General features: G+C 49.9%; 1 protein-coding gene across 1 annotated transcript; it reads left to right on the top strand.

Moving 5' to 3' along the window:
- The first annotated feature begins 196 nt into the window (after positions 1–196).
- Positions 197–10,953, top strand: SNRNP40 (small nuclear ribonucleoprotein U5 subunit 40). Its single transcript, NM_001006308.1, is given in 10 exon segments — positions 197–479; positions 575–704; positions 975–1,068; positions 2,163–2,328; positions 3,012–3,134; positions 4,122–4,242; positions 4,980–5,062; positions 5,494–5,555; positions 8,746–8,849; positions 10,527–10,953. Coding segments are annotated over 10 exon segments (1,158 nt in total). The 5' UTR covers positions 197–254; the 3' UTR covers positions 10,577–10,953.
- The last annotated feature ends 7,135 nt before the right edge of the window (positions 10,954–18,088 follow it).

Here is an 18,088-nt window from a genome sequence, read left to right as displayed (position 1 = left end):
GCGCGCAATACTGGCGGGAGCCGAGCGCAACCAATCGAAGTGTCTCATGTTATCTAGTGCCCTCCCCTTGACCTCTCTGGCGTCAGCCCGGCCAATCCGTGCGAGGAGCGCGCGCCGCGACGAACGTCATCTCTATGCGACGGAAGGATGGAGAGAGGAGGGTGGGCCATCCGGGAGCGCTCCTCCAATCAACGCCGCAGAAGGCCGTGCGGTTGGCCAATGGTGGGCCGGGCGGGCGCGCGCGGCCGGTGGCGATGATCGAGCAGCAGAAGCGAAAGGCCCCGGGTGGCCCCGTCCCAGGCCCCGTCCCAGGCCCAGCTCCCGGTCCCGGCGCTGGCTCCGCGCCTGGCGCTGCCCCCGGCCCCACGCCGGGTCCCGACCTCCCGCTCGTGCCCTCGGCGGCCAAGCGGCCCCGCCATGACCCCCCGGCGGCTGGCGGAGGCGGCGGGCAGCCCTCAACCGGAGCTCTTCTGCAATCGGTAGGGCCTGTGAGGGGGGCGGGAACGGAGAGGACCTTCTCCTTGTGCCCTCTGCTCCGGCTCCCCCTCACCTTTCTCCCCGTGTCCTCCCGCAGGGCCCTCCGCGCTGCTCCTCGCTGCAGGCGCCCATCATGTTGCTGTCGGGGCATGAGGGAGAGGTGTACTGCTGCAAGTTCCACCCCGGCGGCAACACCCTGGCGTCTGCCGGCTTTGATAGGCTGATCCGTGAGTAGCAGTCCGGGCTTCACTACCCTTAGTGTAGAAATAATTTTTACTTATAGCCTATCAAAACCTCCCATCTTTTCATTTGAAACCACTTTCCCTCATCCTACCACCACAGATCCTGCTAAAACATTTGCCCCTCTTTCTCATATCCTCCCTTTAGATACTGAAAGTCTGCTGTCACATCTCCCTAGAGCCTTCTCCAGGCTTCTCTCAGCCTGAACTAGATGTATTTTCATATGTTGTCCACTTTCCTTTCTCCTGCTTCTCTAGTGCTATGGAACGTTTACGGGGACTGTGATAACTATGCCACCCTGAAGGGACACAGTGGGGCAGTCATGGAGCTGCACTATAACACGGATGGCAGGTGAGGGGCATGCTGGTAGATTCCTGCCCAATTTCCACTGTTTCTAAGGGGAGATGTTTTCTGCTGGACAGAGCCCTGCACAGCACCTCCTCATTGCTCCAGCTCAGCCGGCGGCCCATGCAACAGACACTTCTGCTTTTCCAGATTAGGAGTGGTGCCTGCTTGAGGCTGAGCATGGGCTCTGGAGCCCCTTGTGACATATGAATACCTTTGGTTTCAGTCTTCAGAAATCTGAGTGCTCATGCTGATGATGTGGGAAACGCTAGTTGCTTGGGGAGGGAAAGAAAACACGTATATGTTTTATTATTTCAGAAGGTTCTTCCACCATTGCATCTGAACCAGGAGGTTGCTAAAGTTTCCTTTCCCTCTTCCCATCACAGACCATGTCTGAAGAGTCAGAAATCCTATCTATAATTTTATATAGAAATGGGGTTTGGTGAAAGCACCTCCTCTGTATTTGTCCAACTTTCAGTCAGCCTGCTGTGAAACATCACATTTGTCTTTGCAGGTTGGGCATAGTTCATAATAGTACTGGGGCCAATTTCCTTTAATGTTTTTATCAGATCTTTGTCAGATCCTGATGAAGAGTTTGAGTGCACCATAGGGAAGCTAGCAAGTTACACCAGGTTGGGCTGGGATGTTGCAGATAGATCTGGGTAGGCTGAGTTGATGGTCTGAGTCCAGTCACATGACATTCAACGAAGCTGAGTGTTGGGTGCTGTACTTGAATCACAACAACCCCATGCAGTGGTATAGGCTTAGGGAGAGTGGCTGGAAGGGTGTCCTGTGGGAAGGGATCTGGGCAGTTGTAGAGAGCAATGAAATCTCCTGCCAGTCCCCTTTCCTCCAGACAAAACAACTCAGTTTCCCTCAGCAGCTGTAGCAAGAAAGGTGGCTGTAGCACCTAGTATGTCAGTCTCATTTTTCAGGTGACAAGTTATAGGACATGATCTTTTCAACCACAATGAATGTCTGATTCAGTGGCACTCTGCCACTTAATATTTCAAGCTCTGACCTCAAGTCTGGAGAGTAAGAAAATGGGATGGGAGAAATGCTTCTGACATTGAGAATCTCACAGTGATTCTTCTCCACAGCATGCTCTTCTCAGCATCCACAGACAAGACTGTGGCTGTGTGGGACAGTGAGACTGGAGAGAGAGTGAAGAGGCTGAAGGGCCATACCTCATTTGTGAACTCCTGCTACCCTGCAAGGCGAGGACCTCAACTTGTCTGCACAGGCAGTGATGATGGGACAGTGAAGGTCAGTATATGGAGATAGCCTACAATGAAAATAAGGTAGGATCTCCAGGAACATTTCTTGTTCCTTCCAGTTTAAGTTGGCAGAATTTACCTTTTAGTTACTCTCGTAGTTTTGTTATCAACAAACTTTGATTCCAGAAAAGAAATTCAGTTGCTCCTGCTGTAATTTTTTTGGATGAAGGTTAACAAATTAATCTACTCAATTGCACTTTTTCTGCTGAACAACGTTAATCAAACAAGTGAAAGGCAAGCAGTTACTGAAATCTTATTCAACTGCCTTCTTCCCTCCCATTGTTCCTTAAAATCAGAGAATTCCTGTGTTTTAGCAACAGCAGACTTTTACTATGTTTTTTGTAAAAATCCTCTGAGGTTTGAAAGAGTGGATTTTAGTAGAGTGGTCTGAGTCTCTGCAAAGCAGAGAGAGACTTTTCACTCAGAGAGAGGTGATGCACTGGAACAGTTTGCCCAAGGAGGTTGTGGATGCCTCATGCCTGGAGGCATTCAAGGCCAGGTTGGATGTGGCTCTGGGCAACCTGGTCTAGTGGTTGGTGACCCTGCACTTAGCAGGGAGGGTTGAAACTAGATCATTGTGGTCTTTTTCAACCCAGGCCGTTCTATGAGTGTCTGTGAAAGCATGTGTGCAACTTCCTATATGTAAGTTTTACAACCACAATGTCTTTTCAGCTGTGGGATATCAGGAAAAAAGCTGCTGTCCAGACATTTCAGAATACTTACCAGGTCTTGGCTGTAACTTTCAATGACACCAGCGATCAGATCATATCTGGGGGCATTGACAACGATATTAAGGTATGATGCTTGTATCCTCATGTTTCTTTCCAACCACACTCGCCTTTTCCATCCCATCAAAGTTTGCTTTAGCAGCATGCAAAATGCCTCACTGGTCAAGGACAGGTGTGGAAGACTTGGTTAATTTTACTGTCACAAGAACTACACTGACCCACAGTGTCCAACCTCTCTCTTGATCTAAGGCCAGCAAACTCTGAGAGAGTTCTTCCAGGGCTGTCTGCCACATGACTGGCTACACATCCTAGCGCTGCTGTCACATACTGACACTGATATGGTATGCAAGCTCTTCTGGCAGCTGGTGCCTCTCACAGAGACTCTAGAGCCATATATGAGGTAGGCTAAAGAAAATTCGGTGACACATCCACGTTCTCTGACCTCTGCTTCGATAATTTACTTTGTCACCTGCTACTGTGGAAAGTTCTTATTTAAGAGCACGCTCAGTGTTTCATTCATTTGGTAGCTGAGATTCTCCTGATAGCTTCACAGTTCAGTCAGCCTTGCTGTGTTTTTAGCCTCAGTCTCCAGTCTTACCTAGGCATGGGGAGCACATACCTGTCAGAGGGCCACCATTAAGTGCAGCACTGAAATGATATCTGTTCTGATTGCCCTTTGAATGGCAGTAACTCTTAGAGAAAGACCAGCATGAAATTTTGGAGATTGGATAACTGCTTCTCTGGGTCAGTGGAATTTGGGAGCTGAGGGAGCTAGGCCACACTGAAAGGGAATCCTGCACACATGAGCTGCTGAAATTTAACTATTTTCTGCTGATGTGGTTGGACATGCTGGGTAAGAAAATGGAGAAAAAAAAATTGCCCTTTAGAGGACAACACATAACATTATAGCCTTATATTTTAGCCATTCAGACCTCACCCAACTGAAACTGAAAACTTATTTCATCAGATGGCTGATCAGTACCTGCGTGAAGAGCATTGCTAATGGTCTTGTCTGTCCATTCTAAGCCACAATTTTATGTCTGCTGTCTGAAAGGTGTGGGACCTTCGCCAGAACAAGCTCACGTACACGATGAGAGGACACGCAGACTCAGTGACAGGCCTCAGTCTGAGTTCAGAAGGCTCTTACCTGCTCTCTAACGCAATGGATAACACAGGTACATCCTACCAAATGTGACAGCACAGCTGTGCAGACAGCTGTCAGCCCCTGCCTTTGAAGAGCTGCGTGTGGCATCTTGGAAGGAACAGCTGAAATTGGTCAATGTGTTAAAATAGGAGAGTCAGGAAAAGATGGGCAGAATGGAGGCTGGGTCTGCAGAGAAAGCTTCAGTTCTCTTTGTTAGAACCGTGACAGTTACATCCTTTGCAGAGAGGGAGCAGCTGTATCAGAAAGGTTTGTCACGTCTCCCAAAGGGCGATGAGGACACGGGCTGTGGCACAAGTTATTTGCACAGGCAGTTGAACATAATCTTGGTCTGGCTTTTGTCAGAGTGGTTCGGCTGCTTCCCTGCAGCAGGGAATGACAGTGCTGTTTCCAAACTGCTCGTCTCCCGCGTATGGGTGCTCAGCGAAGCTGATCTGATTAGAAGTATGATCATGAAGTGTATTAGAATAAAGCAAATGCTCATGTAAGCAGACAGTGGCTCGTTTGTGTAATAGTTTTGGATTTTTCCCCTCCTGTTGGCAACGGTCTTAGTGTAATTATAAATTGCTGCATTTTACCTTTCATATCACAGCTTCCTGCAGTGGGAAAGCTGTTGGTCTCCTTTAGCTTCTGAGGAAACATAGTCATGAAAAGAACAAGGAATGTGACCAGATCTTTGATCATTAGTAGCTGACCTTGCCCCTATGCCTCTGCTATCTCCAGCTAATTACTGTGTGCTCTCTGTTGCAGTTCGCATCTGGGATGTGCGACCGTTTGCCCCGAAAGAGAGATGTGTAAAGATTTTCCAGGGGAACGTGCATAATTTTGAAAAGGTGAGTGTACTACAGACTGAAACACTGCTGTTAATACAACGCTGCCACTGTCTGTTAACTTTTCTGTAAATTGTTTTTTAAGTTCAAGTTTAAACCAGTGAGGCTTTAATAAGGACTCGAAGAAAGATTAATGCACAAAGTGAGATTCCAATTAAAATTGTAGTAACCAAATTTCTTTGCTCAGTTTGGCTATAATTAGCTGTAAATTAAGTATTTTCTACACTTACTATCTACGTTGTGTAAAATAACAAGGCACTGGATGTTTCCAGCAATAAAATAAAATCTCTAATTACTTTCTCATCTTTTGAAGAGGGATCATTAAAGTAATGCTCGTGATATTTAAAGTCTCCTGGTGATTTTAGTTGAAGTGGAAGGGAAAAGCTAAATCTCCTTTGGAAATTGAACTGTGCCTATTTTTTTTTTTATTTTAGAATCTTTTGAGGTGCTCCTGGTCACCAGATGGGAGTAAGATAGCAGGGGGATCCGCTGACAGGTGAGTTATCACCACGTTTCTCTGTTACTGTCAATCCCAAACCATTTTTGCAATCACTCCTGAAATGAGCTGGATCATCTCTAAAATTAATATGAAGAGCCAGAGTAGTGCATGGAGGTGTGAAGACCCAAACAACCCCCTGTGGTAATCTGTGAGCATCATCTGCAGCAATGATAGCAGTGATGTGTTCATATTGCCTTTGCGTCAGTGGAGGAACACTGTATGGTTGTGAAATCCTTATTAGTGTTGTCAGAAACCTTCTAGAGAGCTCCATTTCTGCTTGTGTTCAGTCACTGCATCCAACAGGTGGACAAGCAGATGACAGGAACGTAGCTGGCAGCATGCAGGGTCTCTTGCAGTCACAGCAGCAGACTTGTGAGACTTTTCTAAAGGCAGAGATTCTGGCAGAGTGCTGCAGAGTGCTGGATTTGTTCTGATAATGACCACAAGTATCAGTCAAAACTAGCAGGGAGCACCAGCGGCGTTCCAAGGGTCATTCATGATCCTTACTTTAATTAACAGGTGTGAGGAAACCAAGCTCTGACTAAATTAGCACGTATCTGACTTATTTAAATGAGAGATTCTGTAGACTGGAGTAACCAAAGGGTAAATTGGGCAGAGGGAGGAGGGCAGCAGAGGGTTCCTGCCAGACACTGAAGGTCGCCATGAAGGATACCAACCTCCTGGAGCAGATCCAGATGCACTCTCAATGACATGGAGACAGGAATTCCTGCAGGCCAGAGTCCAAGACATGGAACAGCAGTAATCAGCAAATTAATGAGTTTCTGATAGACGACAGGGAGAGCTGTAGCTCTTACTGTGCAGATATAGTGGGGCCAGCTGTCACAGCGGGCGGCTGAGACGTGACCCTTCTTTCCAGTCCCACTGGGCTGCAGCAGCAGTGCATGTGGTGATGAATACCTGTTCCTTCATGGCCAGTCCCAGTGTGGGCAGCCTGACAGGGTGAAGTGGGGCTTGAAATATTAGGCCATTAGGTTAGTTCTGCAGATGCTGATGTAGCTCTGTGGTCTGACAGCAACTTTGCTGTGAAATTCGTGATGAAGAGCACACAGCCAGGTCCTGGGGCGGGTTAGATAAGGCCACTCAGATCTTTCTGCTATCTCTGAGTTTTTAAGTTTGGGGTTTTTTTTTACTACTGTTTTCTGAGGGAGCATGTGCTGGGAAAGCAAAGCAAGATTAAAAATTTTCATTTGTCTGCATAAAAGATAATTCCCCAATGGTTACTCTATTGCTCTGCATTATGTGGCGTGTGTGTGACAATTATCTGATTTTTTTTTTTTTTCACTGTGAGCCTTTCAGAATGGTTATTGTAAAATCAGCTGCTTAATGCTTTCCTGCTTTGCCATACCAAAGAAAAAACATTACAGCAGAATTCTGTAGTGAAAGTGCCTGATATGACTCTTGCCTGCTGGATAATAGTTGTGCTTGAAGGAATGCTGCTTTAAATGATATTCATGACTCAAGTGGGATGCTCCATTTTTTTTTCTTTTCACATCCTTTAAGAAAATAATATAAGGAATAACATCAGCCTGAATATGAACACCTCTGGAAAAGTCTGTGTTGGTGTTCAGTGTCCTCTCTGCTTAGCCAACAAGAGTCACAGAAGATTCAGTGCTTTTTGGGGGCAGAAAAGAAGTTAATTTCTGTTTCAACTAAGAGAGGCCTAATTGTAAAAACAAACGTTGGTCTTCATGAGGTGTGCAAAGCACTGTCAAAGGGGAAGAGCAGTTGGAGTGGTGGCACTCAGTGCTGGTGGCACTGCATAAGCCTGGAATGGTCCCACTTTGGTATTCAGAGCCTGGGTTACGTGCAGGGCTGCAAAGCCTGAGCACATTTGTGATCCTGAGCGCATTTTGGTTCACACAGCTGAGATGTAGTGATGCACAGTGGCATTTGCAGTGGCCTTCCTTTGGAGGAATGTAACTGTAGGTTGCTTTTACATGTGTTCTCCTCTTGCCTGCTGTCCCTCGTGCCCTCACCCTCTGCAGCATCCCCTGTGAGCAGCTACACTGATGTCTATGGAGCATGTGTGTGGCAGAGCTGCTCTCCACACTGAACTTCACCAATTACTGCTCTGCCATTTTCCTTTCCTGCCCCTGACAGATTTTATTTCAGATGCCACTCACTTATCTAGAGAGCAAAACGAGAAGGCAGTAGGAGCGTAATGCAGAACTGGCAGCTTTCCCAAGCCACTGATTTTTTTTTTTTTTCTGAAGAGCTGTGAACCTTGTAACAAATGACATTCCATGTTAAGTTTGGGAGGAAGGCCATGCAGGTGGGATGCAGCATTGTTTTGCCTGGTTGTGGTCTCCTCTGGGAGCTCTCTGTACCTGGGGTCAGAGCATCGCTTTGTTCCCCAGTGGAACTGGCATAGTGATTGACACTTAGGGGGGACAGCAGGGATGTGGTAGGGACGGGCTGTGTTCTGCAGCACAGAGGTGCCTTTTCTCCCCCATTTGCAGACCGTAAGGGTAGTCTGAACACTGCCTGGTGCCAGCAGTTTATTTCTGACCCACTGCACATGCGGTGCCGTCGGTGCTGTCCTTCAGCCAAGGTGAGGCACGCGGGCAGGACCTGCAGCAGTGCAGCACGGCGACCTGCAGGAGATTAATCAAAGGGCTGGATGCAATCTGATCAGCCCCCTAATAAATGCTGCCAAGTGAATGATGACTTTAATGGAGTCGCAGGAAGAAATCCATATATAAAGGTTGTTGACTGGGAGGGATTGTGCTATAGCAGGGACTGGGGGGGAACACCCGGACTCCTCCTCACTGCTTGCCTGCCAGCCTGAACTGAGAGCCCCCATGGTGCTTGCAGGGAGGTATTTGCAAGAGGAAGAGTCGTTCTGATGCTCCATGTGTCTTTAAGCCCACTGTGTTGCTGTTGTGCTGAGGGTCTCCGTGGCCTCATCAATCTCAGTGCTGCAGTGCTGAGACAGCAGAGAGGCTTTTAACACAGAGCTGGCATGTCAGCTCCTACCTGCTCAGACCTTTGCTCCTTTTAATTCAGCAGTGCAGCATTTTGCTCCTGACAGACTCCTTGTTTATCCGTGCTAACAGCTGTGGTTATTACAACCTGGGTGGTGAACCGTTGCAGGAAGCAGTCATTGGTGTGGGAGGTGGCTACTCTCCCTTTACAAATGCTTGCTCTCATAATGACTGTCTTGTAGGTTTGTCTATGTGTGGGACACCACATCCAGGAGGATTTTGTACAAGCTGCCGGGCCACGCGGGGTCAGTGAACGAACTGGCTTTCCATCCAGAGGAGCCTATTAGTAAGTACTCCCCAAATCAAGTCATCTGGGGAAATAGATTCAGAGCTGGCTGTATGCTGGTCTTCCATAAAACAGCACAAATACTGTTGGTGGCCCAGACCCCGAGTATCAAAGAACTGGGGGAAAGAAGTCCACTGCAGCCTGGAGCCAAGCCCTGGGCTGAGCAGTGGGGCTCTACTTGTGGGCCTGGGTGACCAGCAGTGCTGTGGAGGTCTAGCCATGAGCTGCAGGTGGCTGTGAGCTACTGCTGCTTCTCAGGGGCCGTGGAAAAAGATTTTTGATACTTGGGTTTGATATAACCATGTATTTGCTGACCACACGATAACAGTTAGAGGAGTCTGGAGGCATGTCTCCAGTACAGGGTCTCCACTTTTCCCAAAAGCTACAGGGGACAAATGAGGCTCTTTGTGCAGAGTTTTCTGTTGTCATCCCATGAACATCCCAGAACAGAAGTGTGCTGCTCCAGGGCAAAGGTGTGGCACTGCGTATCAGTGGTGGGTGAGAAGATGCTCCCGATGTCTTTCTCAGAACAGTTACAGTGCCATTGCTGAGACCAGGCTTGGTGTTGGTTTCTTAGCACAGTTTGTGGCCTGAGGAGGACCACAGGGCACTGTTTGTTTCTATGGAAACACTCACACCATCAGCCAGGTCATCACACTGCTTCAGCCAAAAACTGACACAAGTCAACCCCGAAGGGAAGCCGAGAACTCAGTGGTGCTGAGCATGACAATCTTCAGCAGCCTGGGGGTGGGGATTCAGGGCAGTGAATTATGGGTTTGTTCCTTGGTTATTCATTGCTCTGTCTTCAGATCAGAGACTGTGCTGGAAGAGCAGAGCCATCTCTCCGCTTTAGAACGGATTGTTTGTAATTGTGTTCTGCTGAGCTCCTCTTTGTGAATCAATCACTCATCTGAAAGTAAAAATTAAAAACCTATCCAGTCATGACATGCGAGTTCTGCAGTTGATTCCTATTAACATCTGGGAACATTAATCTTATAACTCGCTCCACCCATCCCACATTATACATCTGCATGGGAGGGCACGCCGAGCAAGATGACAGATGTTGGTCTGCGAGCTTCATGTAAAACCCCCCTCCACACACGTCTCTCATAGACTTGAATGAAATTGTTGCCAGGGTCAAGAACAGAGCTCTGATGGAGTTGTCGTCACCTTAACACCTTAACACTTGTGCTTTGAATGCACTCAGCAGCCTTTTAGCCCTTCTGCATTAGGGCTGTTCTGGCTGAGCGCAGCTGCATTTTGCCTCTGCTCTGATGACAGCAGCGTGGCCAGGCTTTCCCAGCCAGCCTCTGCCCTCTAGTGGCACCTGGTCCCGGTGGCCGTGCCTGATTCACAATCTGAATGCTCCTTGCAAGCAAAATAACATTGCAGGATATTTGAGAGCATTAACAGTGTGTTTATGTGTCTCTCCTTAGTGTTTTAATGCTCAGACATTACAGGCAGCGTGCCTTTATGTCTGTCTTGGGGCAGGGGAACGGCAGCCAGAACGTGCAGCATGTGCTGAGATGTCAGTGGTAATCCCATGAAGCATTTTTGGGGAGCAAATGAGATCCGGCTTTATAGATAACTTACAGCCAGCATCTAAATCCACACAGCGTGTCATCTGTGGAGGTTTCAACTGATTTTTGTATTCCCCCCCTCCTCTCTCTCCCGCAGTACTCTCTGCATCCAGTGACAAGAGGCTGTATATGGGGGAGATCCAGTGAAGCTGAGAAGATGCTGTGATTCGTGCCCTTGAAGTCTCTGGTTTACAGAAGTAGGATTGACTTGCTTCTCGCTGGTGCCAGCCCCCTCACATTCGTGGTAACGGGAAAATATTGAAGCAGCTTGATGAGACATCACAGGCTGCAGTGTCTGCATGGCCCTGCTGTACACCTTGGGTTTTTTCCCCTTTTGGGGAAGAAGGAAAACTTAGAATTGAATTGGTTTTGAATTAGGCTGTACAACGGGCTGCTAAACCCTTACCCAGATCACTTGAAATTTGTATAATTTGTTTAAATTCCACTTGTGGCTTGTATATTCCCTGTCCAGTTTCTCTTGGTTGTTTTTATATGGTCAAACTGAAATAGACACCTTTTTACAAGAACTGTGTGGATGGAATTTATTGTTCTGTTTTACTTTTCTACTGTACAATACTAAATCAAAGCCCTCACTCATATATAACCCAGGGAAAACGTATACTTGAACTTCAGAGGAGCAGCTTTATTTTTTATTCATGGCAATAAAAATGACCACACTAGAAATAATTGTCAGGCTACTGCTGAATTCTATTTTCTTGTTTTGAGTAGAGCCAGCCTTCTGCTATAAATAAATGTAAAAGGAATGAGTTCAGGACTCAGCAGTGCAGGAGCTGGGCTGGTTGCACGTCCCGTCCTGCTGACCAGGCTGGCTGGGATGTAGCAGGTTGCCAGGCAGGTTTGGTGCATGTTGCATATCTACCACAGTGGGCATCAAGATTTTGTATAGGAGAAAACAATTTCCCTTAAAGCAATTTAAGTTCCTTCCCTGCTGGCTTATCCCCTCCGTTCCATGGTCAGGTCTGTGCCTCCCAAGTTTCTGTTCTGAATGTGTCCACCCCAGTTTCTTGCCAACAGACATTTTGTCCTTTTTCACCCCTTTTTCCCCCTTTGCTGCCATAGCTCAGGTTGTGTCAGGTGTTGCTCACCTCTTGCTGGCTCTCTGTCCTGTCCTGGAGGGGGGCTGCACATCAGGTGGGATGATGAACTTGAGATGCTCCCACTCCAGGACTGTCCCTCTGCTGCAGCCATAAGGAGGTATTTAAGAGGTGGGAAATTATTGCAATGCACACAGTACAGTGGGAAGAAGTTCCTCTGACTGCATTTCTTGTCCCTATTCTTCTCACTGTGGAGAGAAGGGAGAAGCTGGAGGATAGTGCACTTGAGGCTGGAATGGACGGAGAGGCTTTAAAGGAGGGTGAGAAGTGTGGCTGCCCTTCCCAAGGAGGCAGAGTGGATATGGGGTGGGTATGTGACACTGCTTTGTCACCGTCACCTGGAATGGTTCCTGTCCTGGAGCTGTGTCCTTATTTCAGGCATGCAGGAAACCACCACCTGTGACCGCCTCATTCACTGCCCAGCTCTGAAGGATTCAAGCACCGGGTCCACACCGAGCAGAGCTCCAGCTTCAAATCCAGTGAGGCTCAGCTCCTTGCGACTCCCAGCAGGAGCAGCAGGTATGATCAGTCCATACCAACCCAGTGGAGCTGGGCCCGTGGCACTGCTGCACACCAGAGCTGTGTTGGCAAAGCTGCTGCTGCCCATGTCTGCAGCCTGCCCTGCGTTGGGACCCCGCTGAGGTTGGGGCTGACAGGTGGGGTGAGGAGGAAGATGGCGCAGATGGGGGAGGAGCTGTCACCAGATGGTGGTGAATGGATGCATCCAAACACAAACAAATCACCCTCCAGCTGAAGAGGCAGGCAGAGAGAGCTGGAAGCATGGGGAGGATTTATTTTTAACTCTGCAGAGTATTAAATAACATGTCCTGGAACGCATGTGAATGAGAGCAGGGGGCCCGGCTGGGACTGCCAGATCTCAGGCCAGCTCCTGTGCCTTGTGCCCTGGGATGGGGCTGCCCAGCCAGGAGCAGACAGGCATGTGCATGTGGTGCTTTTTGGGCCTTATTATAATCCTTGAGGGTTTGTTGTTTTATCTGAATGTATGCCTGAGTGTCTGAGGGAAGAGGCTCTGGGCTTGGCTGGTGGTGACAAGATAATAACTGCTTTATTTCTTGACCTGTGTTTGTTTAAAGGAAGAAAAAGGGTCCTTTTTTTCCTTAATTAGCAAAGGAGAAACTTGAGGTGAAGCCGTAGAGAGGGGATGGCCAGGCTTAAACCTGCCTTGGCCTCCAGGACGAAGGATGCAGCCAAGGCTCCGGCTTTTCCTGCACAAAGGAAAAGGAAATGGGGAAAAAAGCAGAGTTGTGAGTGTGCCTGGTGTGCCCTGCAGGTGGGCTGTGGTGCTGCACCCTGGGGTCTGGCAGCACCCTGAGATGCCCAGTCCAGGCTGATGTCTGTGACTATGGGATGCTCAGCAGCTCAGTGCATCAGTGCAGGCATCCATGCAGCCATGACCCAGATCAGGGGAGTGATCTGGATTAACACTAATCCCCCCACCCCAAGGAGTGCAAGCCCTGCCATGGGCCCGGATTGCTTTCAGGGCATCTCCTCCCTAAACAGACTAGGAGAGCCCAGCAGTGCCACCCGAACATGAGCAAACTGCAGCAGTGAGCACTCTTCTCTCCTGCATCCCCAGAGAGAACTGGAGGCTGATTTAGGAGCGGCACCCACCTGCTGGTAATGGGACACGTGCTCGGTGAGCTGTGACCAGCCCCGTCCTTGCAATTTGTGGATTTAATCTAATTTGCTCAGAGGGTTGGAAGGGTGGTGAGTGAACGCGGGTCCTGGCAGTTAACAGCCCCCGGGGGGGCACTGGGAGCTGAGCGAGCTTCACGCTCTGCAGAGCCAAATCCCTGCAGCAGGAGCACAGCCACAGCTCCACGCTGCCTCCACGGGGGTTCAGCCCCCCAGGCTCAGTGCTGGCCCTGGGGGCACCCTGCAAGTGGGGTGGGGTACGGCCATAGGAAGTCCTTTGTGCAAGGGGCTTGCTGCCAAGCTGAGCCCTTGCATGTGCAGCATGCATGCATCCACGCACACATTGCACGTACACACATGCACACACACATGTGTACACATGCACATATGCACACATGCATGCATACCAATGCTTACAGACATTTTCTCTTCACTGGAGCAGTGTGAGCTCCAGGGCACACAGCAGCAAGCCATTAAAGGCATAATCCGAGCGCGGAGAAAATTGTTTTCTTAAACAGGTTTATTCCTCCAAGGGACGTCTTTGCTTGAGAGATTTTCACTATAAATTAAATCTGTCCCATGATCCAGATAAACGGCTGGGAGCCCCACAGCACTGCATGGCTGTCCCCACTCTGGTCCTGGACCCTTATGCCACGTCACCCTTTGGAGGACAGAGCCCCCTGGATGGAGGCATGGGGCACAGGGTGGGATCCTGCAGGGCACAACGTGGGCAGCCCAGCCCTGCTCCATCCCCACCTGCCCCACTGATTGCCCCATCCCTCCTCCAGCCCTTTCCACACCTTTTCCCATTGCTGCTCCTAATGAATTTTGGTAGCGATAGTTTCTAAAAGAATAGAAAACAATTATTTGCTCTGTTGGGGGATTAGATGATATTTAGTCTCTATTTAATAGAAAACTAATTAAATTACACGAGAAACTGAATAGAATTTTTTTGTTAATTATGAATTTTGCAAGCTACAAAGGCTAAATGATGATGGATTCTGTAATCTGCCGTGCTTTTAGCTAGACACTGAGATAAGATGACAGCTGAGAAAGAATGGAAAGAATGCATTTTAATTTCTATATCGATTCAATAACAGCTGGCTGAACAGCGATCCATTAATGGTGATCTGCAGGAGCTGACGTTGACTGGCAGGCTGACGGCTAATTATGTTAAAACTGGGGACACAGTGGTTAAATAGATGTGTGTGCGCTCCTGGAGGAGGCTGGGGAAGCAGTGGTGCCCCGTGTGCTGGGTTTGCTCCATCTCTTCTCCCCTTGGCCCTGCACAGGCAGGTGGGATGCTCGGTGCCAGGTGTCCCTTAGGGGTTTGAGCCACTGGGATTTGGAGACAGGTGAAATGAGGGGATGGATGGTTGGGGTCTGGGTCAGCGGCTCTGTCTCCACCTGTGATGGAGGTGTTATCTCCAGGCTGCTGTCTGGCATCCTGAGCTTGGTGCCCAGGTTTGGGCTGCCCATCACAAGCAGCATCCCTGACTTCAGGGCTGGAGCATCCTTGATCCCAATGCTGGGATATCTCTGCTCCCAGGGCTGGAGCATCCCTAATCCTGGGACTGGAGCACCTCTGCTCCCAGTACCTGGCTGGGACCTGGCTGCCCGTCACACGATGCTGGGCTGCAATGGGGTCCATCTTCTCCCTTCCACCTGCAGGGCTGCTCTGCCATTCTGACCTCTTGTTAATTAGGGGCTCATTAGCATGCATCCAGAAGAACTTCAGCCCTGGCACGTGCATATCATGGCTGCTCCACCAAAACTGAGCTATCCATCAGCCTGCAGGGGGGACTTAGCCTGAGCAGAGGGCACAGTGCAAACCCATTCCCCACTAACGGCACTACACTGTGTTTTTTGGGGAGCTCTGCTGCTACCTCTCTGGATCAACACTCTGCTGGGAGCACCAAGCAAGGAGATGCACGCGGGAGCCCCAATAACCCGCAGGGTTTCATTGCATCAGACCTGTGCCTGCACGGCAGCGGCACAGAGATTTGCATGTGTTTACTCTGCGCTGATTTGCATAATGGATGGGAATAAATATCTTCTCCCTGTCACCGTAACACAGATAGATGGATCCCCTTCAAAGATTTGTTGGCCAATAAACGCACCAAAACGATCATTCCGTCTTGTTCCAGCGGGCTGCTTGGTACCATCAATTACTGCCCGGGATCCTAAAGGGTGCTTACAGGGCTTCAGCTCAGCAGCCAGTTCCTCGGGGCTGCCACGTCCCCTCTGGGGATGTCCCCAAGCCCTGGCTGGTGCCCAGGGGGGACACCATGGCCCCTGGCACAGTTTTGGTGCTTTTTTCCCCTAAATTTTTTGCTGGCCAGACAGATGTCGAAGAAGACTTTATGCAGCCAAGGGATTGATCCCACCTGGTTTCCCATGCCCTGGGGATGCAGAGCTTGGCCAGGCCCTGCATCTGGTGGCCACTGAAGGGGATGATGACCTTACTGATGCCCTGTGGTCCTGGGGATGCTCCCAGTGACCATGCTGACAGGTCACTGAGAGCTATGGGGACAGCAAAGGGTGATGGGGGACATCCAATTGCTTGGGCTGTGGGGCTGGCAGAACTTCTGCTTGAGTAGCCATCGGAAGCCAAGCATTGGGTAACCCATCCGTGTGGGCTGGAAATGATGCTTCAGCATCACTCCAACCATTAACTGGACCCACTGGGTAACCCATACCATTGACTCATCTAGGCTGGAGAAGACCTTCAAGATCATCAATTCCAACCAACAACCTGACCTACTGGATAACATATCATAGATTCATTAAGGTGGGAAAAAATCCTTTAAGATCATCAGCTCCAACCACTGACCTGACCTTCGGGGTAACACATCCCATATATTCATCCAGTTTGAAAAAGACCTTCGAGAGCCTCTCGGTATTTCTACATTCCCTCCTTGCAACCCATCCACCCATCCCATGGGGCCTCGGCCCTCAGGAATGCTGTGCCCCTAATGAGGGGCAGTGAGCACACGCTGTCATCCCCCACGCACCACATTTCCATTTGAAAAAGGCAGCAATATTGAAAAAGAATGGCTTTCCTCGAACAATGCGTCTGGCGTACATCAAAGCACTTATCTTCACAGCTTCCTCCCGTCTCCATGAATGAATAATGCGACCCTGATTTTATTTCCTCCTTATATTTCCTCCGTCGTTTGTGCGTCGTCTCTTCTCTTTCTTTCCACAAAAAAAATAAAACAAAATAAAAGCAGAGCAAAAGATCACAGGTGGGGATGGAGGGTGGCAAAGCAGAGCAAGGGAAAGACTGCTCAGCCCATCCCCACCCGCTCGCAAATGAAGTTATCTCCTCGCCTTCTAGGGAAGCAGCCTGACATGCTATATTGACCTTTTTAATCTAAAATTGATTCCTTGCAAAACTCCACCTGGTCGAGAGCCAGGCAGGATCTCGGCACCGTTGTGTTGGTTTTATCGCTCTCATTATTTTCCATCAGCACGTTTTGCTTTCCTATGGTGTTTACTGGAGCCTTTGCCCCTTGCACTGATGGGGAGGGCTGAGCAGAGCACATCAGGCTTGCAATCGTCAACAAAGCACTGTGTGTCGGTGAGGACCTCATTGGTGCTGACCTATGGGGCGAAGTCCCTTCACCCCACATCCCTCCTCTGCTTACATCCTGGAGCAGTGCCTCCTTTTCCAGCACCCCCAGCTTCGTCTGCATTCAGCCACCTCCCCTGGTTACTGCTCTGTGAGCACACTGAATATCTGTAGTGCGGATTCTGCACTCAGAGAAGCTGCATGTCTCCCACAAACCCCATCCTTTGGCCATGCCTGGACCTCCCAGAAATACTTCTGAGGGCACGTGCCAGCACACTGCAGTGGGGCAGGGGGAAATTCCCACTGCAGGATGACAGAACACCTCCAGGAGCAGCGGATCCAGCAGGCTGGTGCGTGGGGATGCATGCTCAGGCAAACTTTGGATGGGATGGGTTGGATCATGGACCTGCACCCACACCTAAATGCATCCATAAGCCCGTGGCCCATCAGACCCAGAGCTGAGCTGTTCTGGTGCCAAAATATGTGCAGTTTCAATAGATTCTTTGTTGTAAAAAAAAAAAAAAAAAAAAATCAGGCCTGAAGAAAAGAAATGAACAGAGCTGTAAAGCAGTGAACTGTTCCCAAGTCTTTCTGCTGGGTGGCATTTCAGGGAGAGGTTTCCAAAGCTCTGGGAAAGCACCATCCCAGCTATTCCTTGACAGCTTCGCACTCTCCGCTCCCCCAGGTGTGCTGTGGAGAAAGAACAAAGGCGGGCAGGGTTGGTGGCAGCTGGGGCCGAACCCTGCCAGCCCCACGTGTCCCCACCTCCCTGCCCAAACCTCCCGGATAGGAGCCCGCTGAGAGCAGAGGCCCAAAGCCAGCTGGCTGGGTGCTGGACAGGGGTCACTCCCGGCCCTGGGGAGCTTTCCGTGCTCTGCGCGGTGGGGTAGCTTTGCTCGCAAGGCTGTGTCTGTCCTCTCTGCAAAACGAAGTGCTGCCCTGGCATGGCCACCCCAGGGGAGGTGGCTACGGGGTCCCTGCGCTCAGACTGCAGGCACCACCCACCCACAGCCCGCAAGGACCGCATGGTGGGGAGGATCTGGGGGAGGGGGGGAGCAGCACTTCCTCAGCCCTTTACAAATCGAGCTCTAACCCAACAACAAAAGCGAAGGGGAAAAAAAAAATCTGCAATTGAAAAAAAAAAAAAAGCACCAAATACCGATGCTAACGAAAGGCGGACGCGAGCAGCAGCCGCGCCTTACCGCTGCCTGCGGGAGGCGGCCCCGCTCCCGGCTTCCCCCGACTGCCCGGAAGCCGCGAAGGGCTCACAGCGGGCGCGGCGTGCCCGGCCGCACCGCCCCCTGCCCGGCCGCG

Source organism: Gallus gallus, chromosome 23 (assembly GCF_016699485.2).
Source record: "Gallus gallus isolate bGalGal1 chromosome 23, bGalGal1.mat.broiler.GRCg7b, whole genome shotgun sequence".
Lineage (NCBI taxonomy): Eukaryota > Metazoa > Chordata > Aves > Galliformes > Phasianidae > Gallus > Gallus gallus.
The sequence above is the reverse complement of the archived record's forward strand: the minus strand, read 5'-3'. Positions and strand labels throughout refer to the sequence as shown.